The sequence below is a fragment of the Xyrauchen texanus genome, chromosome 36, assembly GCF_025860055.1.
Source record: "Xyrauchen texanus isolate HMW12.3.18 chromosome 36, RBS_HiC_50CHRs, whole genome shotgun sequence".
Classification (NCBI taxonomy): domain Eukaryota; kingdom Metazoa; phylum Chordata; class Actinopteri; order Cypriniformes; family Catostomidae; genus Xyrauchen; species Xyrauchen texanus.
Genome location: NC_068311.1, coordinates 31,580,021 through 31,594,276, shown reverse-complemented (window position 1 = coordinate 31,594,276; position 14,256 = coordinate 31,580,021). Strand labels below are relative to the sequence as shown.

Sequence of the window (14,256 nt, the reverse complement as noted above, 5' to 3'; positions counted from 1 at the left end):
AACATATTAAACTGAGGACTTTAACAAGTCTGCTGAACAATGATAGAGCATCCTATGAGCAATTACTTCTTCGATAAACTGCATTTACAGTAAATTCAGAGACTCTGTTAATTTCCTAGTTTTCTCGGCATATGACAGAAAATTCCCAAGTCAGGGCTTGATTCTATAAATTTAATTGATTGGAAAAGTGGATGTTATATACAAGAATGGAGCCAGATGGAGTAAAACATTTAAAAATGACTATGTTGTTATATAATTCTACTGGACCTATTCCATTGTCCTTTCAGCATTTGATTAGCTGCTCTCACCACTCTATCCATGTATGGATGGGCGAGGAGTTTGCAAATAGAAACATACTGCCAACTCCAACAGATTGTTTCAAGTTGTCTAAGTTAATAAAATTATTCATGTGACGAAGATAATCCTGACTGAAATTAGGTTATGTGACAACATGACAACGCAATGAGGTGATGTGACAACAATGTAGCAAACTACTGTTTGTCGATGTGTAATGCCGTACATACTGTTTCACACTCAAAATATATATATATTAGGCAGTGTGCTATGTAAATATTTATATAAGTGTGTCTGTTGTATTTCTGTGTGTCACATTACACATTTGTAACTGGGAGAGTGTGAAGTTGAGAGTGAAGGTTTAAAAATTATATGTAAAATGACAGGTACAAGTTCTCATATTCACCTTAACCTCCATGCAATGCTGTGTAGTATGTTGTATGCTAGTATTCTGTTTTGAAAACAGCCAGTAAGTGTAGAGCAGGGGTTTTCAAATTGGGTTAAAGTGAGCCTCCCCCTAGAGAACTTGAAGAAAGCCATGCCCAAAACACCTCCACAACCACTAATTAGGCTATTATTATTGGTACTTCTAGGCTGCTACTACAAAACTACTACATTTTCTTTTTATTATTAAACTTTTTATTAAGCTATCAACATTCCATTTTGAATTCAGTTTCATTTTGAGATTGAAATGTTTTGAAAAAATATAACCTAACACGTTTGTCTTTTTAAAATATATTGTGAACATACACTTTGCAACACATTTTTACAACATTCAAGCAATTGGGAAACTGTGATTCTCAACAGCCCTATACAAAAAGAGCCAACAAAATCAGATATATAACAAAATTAGCATGATGTACAGCTCTATTTTCTGATCACTGAACAAATAACCTTAGATGGTCAAATAACTAAACTGAAAACATGTTCATTAACTACTAATGTTATCTCAAATGAATAAGAGCTATTTTGGAGATTTTAGGCTATTTAAGCCAATTCAACTTTGAAAACATCAACATCAGATATCAAACGACATCAGCAAGATGGACAGCGCTGTTTTGTCACAGAATCAAATGCTTAAAAATCACTTCCATATAGGTCTACGTTAAGCAAAAAAAAAAAAAAGAAAAAAATTTGATAGGCCAATTTTGCCTCTTCATTTTCATCGTCCCTGCATCAGTGGGAACAATGAGTCCGGCTTTTTGATGCGCACAGGTGATCGATGCTGGGCTGCACAGTAGAAAGGAATAAACGTAAATTGTCCTCCATATGCAGCCTTGTTCGGTAATTTGCTTTTAAGCAGGGTCAAAGCGGAAAACCCGCACTCACATAAGTAAGTGGAGGTGAAGGGGATGAGGACTTTCATAGACTTTCGAGAGAGGTGGGGAAACTCAAAGCGATCCATTTTGCAACATGCATAACACGCACTTTTAACATGCATGCTAGCAGGACAAATGTGTACTGATGTGAACAGTTATCAGGGTTCATACACATTTTTACCAATCCTTTTCCATGACTTTGAGGTGAATTTTCATGACCATATATTTCCTAAAACATCTATGTACACATGCCAAATAAGAAAAATCCATGTCAAAATTTACCACAGCATATCTTAACTAAAATGAATGACAAATTACAAGCTATGTGGTTTACTAGAAAATAAACATTTATTTAAACAACACTCACTGACACGAGTATGTCTGTTAAATAATATAATGTGGGAGGTGCGCCTCACCAGTTGAAAACCTCTGGTGTAGAGGCAGACTGGAGTGAGAGCAGTGATGTGAGGGGTAGGTCAACAGCAGGCTTGAGAAAACACAGGATGTGTAGTGTGATCAATTTTCCTCTTGCTGGATGCAGGATGAGAAAAGGGGGGGGGGGGGTGTTCAGTGCTTAGTAGAAATAATGTCCTTGGTTCGCTGGTTTGGTGGCGGAGGTGGCGTGAGAGTGTGTCAGTGTTTATGGAAGAAAGACAGCCTGTGGGATCCTGTGTGTCAGTAAGAGCCACTCAGAGAAAGAAAGAGAAATGGAGCGAAAGTGAATTTTTGGCAATGGGCCACAGAACCTCTTTCCATCATCTTCTGCATTTTGTCTCATAAGACTTTATACTGGATTTAAAGGTTTACATATATTTAAAATGATGTTAACTCATATGGGATTAAGACTGCAGATAAATAACCCCACCCCTAAATCTTTATGGCCACATTTACACTGTCCACCAATTTGTTTCACAGATATAGCATAGACCGGATCTTGTTGCATGCATGTTTACAGCAAAAACACAGAAGAGATTGACATTTTTTAGCATCAGATCACTTCCAAACATGGATTTAAAGGGGATCTTTTATGCAAAATTCACTTTTACATGGTGTTTGTAAAAGAGTCAGCAGTGTGTACACAACCACCCTACAATGTTAAAAGTCCACACACTCCTCTTTCTTATATTCCTATTAATCAAAAACAGTATGTCAAAATGAATGGTTTTCAATTCTACTCTAACGTGACGTCACGTTAGAATAGAATTGAAAACCATTCATTTTGACATCCTCCCCTGAATGCTCTACACACAGTCTGTAATTTTGTTACAATTACAACATGGCATAATGAATTATGCGTGGGTTATTTTGAGCTGAATCTTCACAGACACATTCTGGGGACAGCTGAAACTTATATTACATATTGTAAAAATGGGCATAATAGGTCTCCTTTAAATCAGATATCTGTATCCAAGTCTTCTCATATTTCTGACAGTAAAATCCACTCAAACTGATTTTTATATTCTATCTTTGCTTGTATAACAACGTTATTCTGGAGATATGAGATGTCAAGCAACGTGAAATGTCAAGCATGCATTTGCAGTGAGGAGACATTTTAAACTTGAATAGAAATGACCATAAATCAAAATTAGGGATGTGCCAGGGTGGTCATATACAAGCATTAATATTTTTTGTGGTGATGATTTTAATGGGAGATGCAATTCTTGCAATGCTCCCAGCTTCTTTGGGAGCATTTTTCTTTTACATGAATATTACTTGCTGTGCTTAACAGTGAATATCAGTCAGTACAGCAAAACCATCTGCAAGATGTTTTGTCTCTTTAATTTTTTAGGCTTATGGCTCTATTTTCGTGACCACACTAGGTGCAGTGACATGCTCAATTGACAGTGCGCTACGTATTATCCAATTTTGGTGAGATCCCAAATTCTAAGCAGAATTTTCATGCAAGCTTAAAGGGTTATTTCACCCAAAAATGAAAATTCTCTCATGATTTACTTACCTTTAAGCCATCCCGGATGTATATGGCTTTGCCGGAAGCAACGATTTTAAAAGATTTTATAATATTAAAGTTAAAAACGTTTTAATTATCATTTTGTTTCTTATACCAACCTATTGGTTTGCTTCAGAAGACATTTACTATGCTATAAATGTGGTTTATGAGGATATTTCTCTTGCCCCCTTAATTCAAATTGCTTAAAAAACATATTAAACAATGCTTTTTGAAATTGTATAAATGCCAAAAGGTTTCTATGAGGGTTAGGTTTATGGGTAGGGGTACATTGTACATTATAAAAATCACTATGTCTATGGACAGTTCTTGTAATGATAGGAGTACCAACATGTTGTGTGGGTATGTGTGTGTGTGTGTGTGTGTGTGTGTGTGTGTGGGTTTGGGTGGTTTACGAGGACTTTTTTTAGGTTACAAATTGGTAATTACACGGGTATTACAACATAAATGTGGTTTATGAGGACATTTCTAGTGTCCCCATAAATCAAATCACTTAAAAAACATACTAAACAATGTTTTTTTTTAATGTAAAAATGCAGAAAGTTTTTTGTGAGGGTTAGGTTTAGGGGTAGGGTTAGGGGATAGAAGTTTGTACAGTATAAAAACCATTATGTCTATGGAGAGTCTTCATAAGGATAGCCGCACCAACATGTGTGTGTGTGTGTGTGTGTGTGTGTTTGCCTCCTCCTCAAAGCTCTGATACGAGCAGGAAACTGTGTGTGGGAGTAGCACCTGCCACAAATAAGCCACACACACACACACACACACACACACACACACACACACACACACACACACACACACACACACACACACACACAATATGGAACATACTATATACACATAGATACACTTTTCTTAGAGCCCAATCTTTGTTTTGATCAGTACAAACTGAACATGTTCTATTTTAAGAGGCTGTTGAACAGTTTGTGTTATGTGAATATCTTGTTAAAGACTTGGATACAACTACAAAGATGTGTATAAAATGGTGGCAACTCTACACTCCATTGTGTTCATGTTGACTGATGTCAAATGAGTGAAGAAATTAACCAGAAAAAGCTATTGGTGTGAAAGTAGGTGGGGCACTAGGTAACACCCACAGATGACATGGACCAAAGACAGTGAGGTGTAGAACAGCCATCATGAAGTTTTATCAAGTTTAGGTAGCTAGCTAGGTTAATATTTATGGACATTGTTAGTCAATTACAAATCTGTTTTTTAAAGAAGTCTATAATTATTGTTGTTTTTATAGGCTTGGAAGAAGCGCTGGTTTATTCTGCGAAGCGGCCGCATGAGCGGTGATCCGGACGTGCTGGAGTACTACAAGAGTGATCATGCCAAAAAGCCCATTCGCATCATAGACCTGCACTGCTGTGAGCAGGTGGACGCAGGCCTCACCTTTAAACGTAAAGAGTTTCAGGACAGCTTTGTGTTTGACATCAAGACGGCCGAGAGAACATTCTACCTGGTTGCAGAGACAGAGGAGGAAATGAACCGCTGGGTGCGTTCAATATGCCAGCTCTGTGGATTCAACCAGTCGGAGGCCAATCACCATGGTAAAACAATCAAGTCTACATTCAGTAGTGTTACCAAACGGAATTGCAAAAATAACAAGCTGACTCATGACAAGTCGTAATAATAGTTTGAAATGGTGAAATCATAATAAATTAAATTAGTTGGCTCATACAAACATTGTACCGACTTTTACTCCTATAGAGAAAAATAAATTAACCATTTACAATGTTATTATGCTTTCCCACCATTATAAAGTTTGACCCATAACACAAACCTTAAGCTGACCATAAAGTCTAACCACTTACCCAAACAGTAAACCTAAGCATGATCACAGTAAAATCACTGTTGTGTACTACAGAAGAAAGAAAACATTGGGGTTTTGAATGATCATTCTTACGATTTTTCCTAAGTTTAATATCTAACCCAAAGCATAAAGTTGAAATACGGCTGCAACAACTAATTGATAAAATCGATAATTATCGATAATAAAAATCATCGAAAAATAATTTAATTATCGATTAGTTGGATTTATGCGGCGAGCACGGAGAAGCTCCATCAGTGACATCACTTTACAGCCCAGTGAAAATGTGTTGCATGATGGAACTTGTTTGAAAAATGACAAAGAAAAATGTAAGTGGAAAAAACACAACCCAAGATGTCCAGCGCACAAGAGCACTTTATAAACACTTCAAGGAAGATCATGGTAAGTATACAGTTTAATGTGGAGCAATTAGAGCATTAGAGCCTCTGTTACATTGACAGACTGATTGTGCTCCAGCGCATAACCATTTTCTATGTTTTATAATGTATATACTGTATGTTATGAATTCCAAATCAGGTGTGTATTACCGCTTGTTTTTACCACGTGTGTCTCCATTAAACTTCACTAAGCAAACGAGCGCTCATCTGCTTCAATCAAACCAATAGCAATGGAGAAAGGGAACGTGGTCATTAAACTCATGCAACATCATACTGCACTTTCTGTTTTAATATAATCAATCATGCAGCTTTCATGGATGTGATGGTCATGTGTGCAGTTTGTGAAGTTTTTTAGATTGTTTCTCATCACGTAAACTCATGTAATACAATGAGCAACTTTTCCTTTCTTAAAAAAAATATATATATATAAAAAAAAAAATTTGCTGTCTGTATTGTACAGATTTGATATTCTGCATGTTGACTGGTTGATTCAAATGCTTGTTGAAAAGTTGTAGATTTTCATATAAGCCAAATCGTAAAATATCCTACGATTTTGCCATCTCATACAAATTATTATGAGTCATCATGAGACTATGTTTTCATGTTTATCAGTAAAAAACAAATAGAAAATAATTGTATTACCATACTGTTTTAGATATGGACATTGAATAATAGTACACTAGTTTTTATGTTTCATGATAAATTCAGGGGCTGTAAAGTTTGGTTTTGCATCTATGTTATCCTATAGGTAGTGTTACAGTAGTAATGAAATTAAATATATTTTTTTCTTTTGTTTTGATAAAGAACAGGGAGTGAATTCTGCCCATCATTGCAGACACAATGGCAGTGTTTATGTTGGAGACTTTTTGTGTTGGGGTGTGGCAGTTTGTGTGTTATGTTCTGATGTACAGGTAGTTTATATCACTTTCTACTGTAAAATTAAAAATAGATATTCAAATAAAAAAAGAAATTGTCTGTATTTAGCAAAACATGGCATCATTCAGAGTGGATTACAGTAGGAAAGAACAAATCTCAATTAGAACCTCAATTGTCTCTAAATAGGAATACAAATAGAGTATTTTGCTTATGTCTCCTGCTTCTTTCTCAAACTTAAGCAAAGCATTGTGCAATAATGATGGCAACCTGAACGTGTTATTTAATGCCAGGTTGAACGTGGCAAATCCAGATGTTTTAAGCACACGTGCATCTTGAGCTCATGTTTATGATATTTTCTTCGGAAAACCTTGTTTTGTAAAAGTCAGCTGCTAGTTATGTTACCTAATAAATCCAGACACTACTAGAAATTGGTTAAGCAACTTACAGACTCTTTTGTGTATAAAAAATAAATAAAAAATAAACCAAGATGCTGAAATTAGACATAGATTCCATGTTTTGAAGCTTGATCTTTGGTAACAGTACACATGGTTCCCACTTTCATAGAAAACCTGGAAATATTTATAAGTTTTAACATTGTGATTTAATTGCCTGGAAAATGGAAACAAATGTTATGGTGAACACATACTTTTTCTAATTATGCTTAGCTCTAAAATATTTCATTTCTAAGCACTCTTTGTGCAATCTCTATAAAATGGATTGAAATAAATAATTATGAACAAGTCAAAAAGTCATTAAGTCAAGGAAATTCTTTGGTCAAAAGGAATAGGAACCTTAAATACACTAACATTCAGGTCTCAGGTGCAGCCACCTTTGTGCTGCTTGTTAAAAGTGTCATGCCACAAAGAGCACTATGGACACCAAGATCTCTGTCAAGGAAATTGGCAGGTCAATGAGCTGCTTGGTTGTAGTGGAATGACAGCACTGGTTAAAAATGGTCAGCAATTCACTTTCCCGCAACTGTGAGTTGGAATGAAATCTCCCCTGTAACACAAGATGGTTTAGCCCTGTTTTTACTGTTGTTGACGTCATTTCGCAACACAGAGATTTTAGGCACCTCCATGTTGCCTAAGCAGCCATCTTTATAGGCTTGGAAGAAGCGCTGGTTTATTCACGCCACCAACTCTTTCCTGCTGTTGTGAACCAGGAACGAGTTGGTGGCGTGACACAGGTCACTTCATTGCCTGTTTTCACTGTTGTTGGTGACATGCCTGGAACACTGCCATGTCACAACATAAACTTAAGACCTCATTGCATATACAAGAGGCATGCATGTTGTATAAAACCTGTGGAGTGGTTTCTTCTACATTACCAGTACAGTGCTCTCGCTTTCCCCGCTGTAGTATGCCAGGAATGAGAAAACTATTCCAGTCTTTGCTGCTGACAGTTTGCCAGAAGTCTGCCATGCCTAGCACAACCGACAGATCTAATAGCTGCTGCCAGAGGAGCAAACATGTTCACAAAAGTAGATTTGCTCTCAAGTCAGGGTGCCAGGATGGGGGAATGGAGACGCCACCCTCAGTCAGTTAAGAGGATTTGGAGGTTTTCAGGGAAGCCAAAGTAGACCTTTTTGCCTCCCCGTAGACCATGCTTTGTTGCCTCTGGTACTTCATTACAACAAGCTTCACTAGGCTTGGATACCTTAACTTACAGATGGCCATCTAATCGCAATATGCATTCCTGGAGGTGGCAGAGCTGTTGAATGCTCCCCCATGAGAAATTTCTTTAAGAATCTGCTCTTGCAAGGCACAATCTGGCATCTTCAGCCAGTCCTGTAGAGGCCGCAATAAGGTTGTCGCAACTGGTGCTAGGTCCCGTACTACAGGTCAGGGCACCTTCTACGAGGTGGCTGTATGCCTTAAAATGGCATAACTTTTTTCGCCCCACTACCATCCCAGTCTGGGACTTATCGCTGGTGTTAAACTCTTTTATGGGTTCCACATTTGAGACACTAGAATCCATAAGCTCATGCCTACTCTCTTTGGTTAGCATCTCTTGTTAGGGCCTGTCAAATTACATTATCAAGCCCAGAGGGAATTATTCACCCAATGTGCTGGCAACCCCCTTTTGGGCTCAGATTGTTAACCTGCAAGTGGTCTCTCCTCCTCCCCTTGAGTCGAATGAGGCTTATAGACTACAAATGCCTTGTGAGGGCATAATGCTTGTACATGGACTGAAGAGTCTATTCAGGGGGTCTGAAGAAATCTTTGTTTACTTTGGAGGCCATTCACAGTAGCCATCTTTAAGTAAATTATTTCCCACTGGGTCGTGGATGCCAATGATTTCGCTTATGTTTTGCAAGGCATACAATGTCCCATGGGTATTAACCTGTTTATGCTCATTCCACTAGGAGTATGGCCTTCTCATGGGCATAGGGAAAGGGCACGTCACTAAAATATATATGCCTGGCTGCAGATTGGACTTCCCCTAACAACTTTGCCAGGTTTTATACTTTGCATGTATCTTCCCTCTCTTCCCAGATTTTCACAGAAGAAGAGGGTTGAGTATCCAATGATCACTGACCAGTTGGTTAGTTTTGTTGTATTGGGTGTTAAATCAAAAACTGTGTTCTCTCTATTCCCAGTAGTGTGGATGAAAACATGCAAGCAATGTTTAACTACCCTGTTGGCTAGTGTCATTGTACCAAAGCTTTCGGCCAGGCCACCACCCTGCTCTCCAAAAAGTCTTCTTACTAAGTAAGAAGATGTGTTGAAACATTTTACCACTATGCGGTGGTCAGAGAAGCTAGTGTCTCTGTCTTGGTATCGAGCCATACGGTTTATTGTTCCTCCCCTTTTCTGTGAAAATCTGGGAAGAGAGGGAAGATACATGCAAAGTATAAAACCTGGCAAAGTTGTTAGGGGAAGTCCAATGGTTATAGCAATGCCTTTTACTACCCTGTTGGCAAGTGGGTATTGCCCTATGCATTATGCATTATGGCATATGACAACCACAGTGTCAGCTACTGATGCAGTGCCAAAGTTACCCACTTGAAAGGGAAAATCTCAGTTACTGATGTTTCCTTGGTTCTCTATAGTGTGGAGCATGATGTAGCTTAGCTGTGCTGAACTACTTATTTCTCGCTGTTAAAGGACTAAGAGATGCGCTCTTCTACCTTCAGTCGAAAAGCTTGATGTACTTACAGTTGGTTAGGCCTGTAATCTTGGAGGGAATGAATTCAGAACAATCAATGATTGATTTTTCGGACATAAGTATAATTGATTATTTATGTTTATTGTAACATAAATCCGCGAGATCTTCAACTCACACCTCCGGCGGAGCTTTTCAGGCATCCCTGCGGAGTTTGGGGATATTGAACCGGAGTGGGCAATGTTCAAAGCTTCCATTGCCGAAGCCGCGGTGGAGAGCTGCGGCCTCAAGGTTTTAGGTGCCGCAAGGGGTGGTAACCCTCGAACACCGTGGTGGACACTGGTGGTGAGGGAAGCCGTCCGACTGAAGAAAGAGGCCTTCCGGGATTTGTTGTCCCGGAGGTCTCCGGAGGCAGTTGCAAGGTACTGACAGGCCCGAAGGGCTGCGGCCTCGGCCTTGAGGGAGGCAAAGCAGTGGGTGTGGGAAAAGTTCGGAGAAGCCATGGAGAAGGACTTTCAGTCTGCACCAAAGTGCTTCTGGAAAACTGTCCGCCACCTTAGGAGGGGGAAACGGGGAACCATCCAAGCTGTATACAGCAAAGATGGGACACTGTTGACCTCAACTGAGGAGGTTATTGGGTGGTGGAAGGAACACTTTGAAGAACTCCTAAATCCCAACACGCCCTCTATGCTAGAGGCAGAGCCGGAGGCTGATGGGGGATCAGATTCTATTTCCCTGGGGAAATAGCTGGGGGAGGTCACTGAGGTAGTCACACAACTCCGCAGTGGCAAAGCCCCGGGGATTGATGAGATCCGACCAGAAATGCTGAAGGCTTTGGATGTGGAGCGGGTGTCATGGATGGCACGCCTATTCAACATTGCGTGGAAATCTGGAGTGGCAGAACGGGGTGGTGGTTCCCCTCTTCAAAAAGGGGGATCAGAGAGTGTGTGCCAACCACAGGGGTATCACACCTCTCAGCCTCCCTGGTAAAGTTTACTCCAAGGTGCTGGAGAGGAGGGTTCGGCCGATTGTCGAACCTCGGATTGACGAGGAACAATACGGTTTTCGTCCTGGCCGTGGAACAACGGACCAGATCTTTACTCTCGCAAGGATCCTGGAGGGGGCCTGGGAGTATGCCCATCCGGTCTACATGTGTTTGTGGATCTGGAGAAGGCGTATGACCGGGTAACTCGGGAGAGACTGTGGGAGGTGCTGCGGGAGTACGGGGTGGGGGGTCCCTTCTTAGGGCGATCCATTCCCTGTACGTCCAAAGCGAGAGCTGTGTCCGGGTCCTCGGCACGAAGTCGAGTTCATTCCATGTGGGGGTTGGTCTCCGCCAAGGCTGCGCTTTGTCACCAATCCTGTTTGTGATATTCATGGACAGGATATCGAGGCGTAGTCGGGGTGGGGAAGGTGTGCGGTTTGGTGGGCTGGGGATCTCATTGCTGCTTTTTGCAGATTATGTTGTTTTCATGTCATCATCGGTCCGTGACCTTCAGCTCTCACTGGATCACTTGGCAGTTGAGTGTGAAGCAGCTGGGATGAGGATTAGCATCTCTAAATCTGAGGCCATGGTTCTCAGCAGGAAACCGATGGAGTGCGTACTCCAGGTAGGGAAGGAGGTATTGCCCCAAGTGAAGGAGTTCAATTACCTCGGGGTCTTGTTCACGAGTGAGGGGACAATGGAGCAGGAGGTTGGCTGGAGAATCGGGCAGCGGGGTGGTATTGCACTCGCTCTATTGCACCGTTGTCACGAAAAGAGAGCTGAGCCGAAAGGCAAAGCTCTCGATCTACCGGTCAATTTTTGTTCCTAATCTCACCTATGGTCATGAAGGCTGGGTCATGACCGAAAGAACTAGGTCACGAGTACAAGCGGCCGAAATGGGCTTCCTCAGAAGGGTGGCGGGCTTCTCCCTTAGAGATAGGGTGAGGAGCTCAGTCATCCATGAGGAGCTCGGAGTAGAGACGCTGCTCCTTTTGCGTCGAAAGGAGTCAGTTGAGGTGGTTTGGGCATCTGGTAAGGATGCCCCCTGGCCGCCTCCCCAGGGAGGTGTTTCAGGCACATCCAGCTGGGAGAAGGCCTCGGGGAAGACCCAGGATTAGGTGGAGAGATTACTTCTCCACACTGGCCTGAGAACGCCTCGGGGTACCCCAGTCAGAGCTGGTTAATGTGGCTTGGGATAGGGAAGTTTGGGGCCCCCTGCTGGAGCAGCTGCCCCCGCGACCCGACTTCGGATAAGCGGTTGAAGATGGATGGATGGATGGATGTTTATTGTAACTTCTAAAGTGCATGCGTCCATCATGACAACTTACGTCTGGCCAATAGGCCGAGTATAACGTCATTTTGGTAGAATGCAGGCATTTTCAAAATATGTAGCACTGCTAGTCAGCAGCCCATCACTACAAAATGTAATCAACCATGTCACCATAAATGATAAGGAAATCTTGAATTAATCAAGCATTTAAGAGGCCTCATATATAACAAGCCCAATGGAGTGACTGTGGCTGCTGTGGCCATTGACTTGAAGGCCAGTAGCCTTCAGTTTCAAATCTCAGTAGCAAATCTCTCCTTAGCTATAAGCTTGTCAAACATTGGAGAAAATACTGAGTGCATTTGTTGTTTAGATGCACCAACATGGTCACATAGTCGAGTTCCATCCCCAGGAAGGAATTTGCCGACTGCACCAAAAGACTTTGTCCCTGTGCTGAAAGCAACTAGCGGAGTGTGCGTTGCATTTACACATATTGTGAATGTGTGGGGAGCTAGGGACAAGCCGAAGGTCAGGATTTTGAACTGTTGCGCAGTCCGCTCAAAGGCGAATCTCACATATTGCCTGTGACGAGGGGCAATTTGCATGTAAAAGTATGTGTATTTCAGGTCGACTGACATAAACCAGTCCAGATGATGGATATGATATAAGATCTGTCTCTATTAACCATATTGAAAAAAGACTTTGTAAGTTTCTATTTCAAGTGTCGGCAAGAAGACACAGTTATCTGAACGCCGCCCTCCCTCAGGGAGCTGTCGTGCAGTACTAGCTTAGCAAGCTACAGTTTCAAAGTAGCTTCTCCAACACTGCAATTCTGTTTGTGGATACAGTATCTAGTTTACTTGCTACTAGGTGCCTTAAACAAAACTCCAGATGTCTTTCAAAAATGTCATTCCAATAACCTGGAGAACAAATTCAGTGAATATGTAATCCCCAAAACTGCTTTTGTACCCATTTTTTTTTTTAAACACAACTTCGTTTTGAAGGGGATTGATAAAATAAACCTGAACTCAGATTACAGTTTGCCAAATTGAAAAAGTGCTTTCCAGTTTTCTTTGCAAAATGCATCAGATGGTCAGTGAAATTACTGTGGGCAGTCTGTGGGACTACATACATACACACCAACTTACACAAACACACTTTTTTTTTTACTTTTCATAAAATTGACACCGATTTTTTATACACACATTTTCTCATGGAACCGGACACAAAAACCCTCAGCACACACACACACAAACACACACAAACTCTACACAGCCTATAATGCTGTGGTCACATCCATATACTTCCTCAGGCAAAACGGTAAAAGGCTGATTTGAAACAGAATTCTTTTTTATGAGATACAGCCGCAGTCTCTTAGATAATCAAACATGCACTGCAACTGCAACGTAAATCAGAGCGACTCTCCTTTTCTCTCTAGAAGAACGTAGCTCTCGACCTCTCTTTTCCCCAAGCAAGTATCAAGTTGTCATCTGCACTGTGAGCATGAAAAATGGGAGAACCCAGTTTGCCTGAGAGGAACTTAGCATTGATAGTCACTCGAAAGCACATTGTCTGCAAGAGCTTTGGGTATGTGTCTTGCACGTGTGATGTTTCAGGGGGACAAAACATAAGTGTTTCAAGTTTATGTTTGTGTTGGATTGCATTAAAGGAATAGTTCACTCAAATATGAAAATTTGCTTATAATTTTCTCACCCTCAGGCCATCCAAGATGTATCTTGGAGTTTCTTTCTTCATCAAAACAGAATTTAAGATTTTAAGAATTTCATTTCAGGGCTCCTCTAAGCAATGTGAATGTACTCCATTTTTTGACGGTCCAAAATGCATATTTAGGGTGCATCAAAATAATCCACACAACTCCAGTCGATAAACAATTTTCTTCTGAATGCAAACGATTGATTATTTTTGGAAACAAAATAATACTGATATACTTCTTAACTGTAATTGTTCGCTTCCGTACATCTCTGTGCTGCGTGCTCATGAGAGGGATGATGTAAGCTCGTTGGTAAAGTCACACATCACGTGGGGAAGGCAGAAAGCGTGAATATGCATTTTGGACCGTCAAAAAATGGAGTACATTCACTTGCATTGTTTAAAGGTGGAGGCCTGAAATGAAATCCTAAACATCTTAAATTCTGTTTTGATGAAGAAAGAAACTCAGATACAGCTTAGATGGAGTAAATTATCAGCAAATTTTCATTTTAGGGTG

At 40.7% G+C, this 14,256-nt stretch overlaps 1 protein-coding gene across 1 annotated transcript in view; it reads left to right on the top strand.

The window, feature by feature from the left end:
- Positions 1 to 14,256, top strand: part of LOC127629962 (GRB2-associated-binding protein 2-like) — a 163,391-nt gene that overhangs the window by 48,618 nt on the left and 100,517 nt on the right. Inside the window, exon 2 of the mRNA XM_052107299.1 lies at positions 4,832 to 5,135. Within this exon, the coding sequence (XP_051963259.1) occupies positions 4,832 to 5,135 (304 nt within the window). The remainder of the gene's footprint in view (positions 1 to 4,831; positions 5,136 to 14,256) is intronic.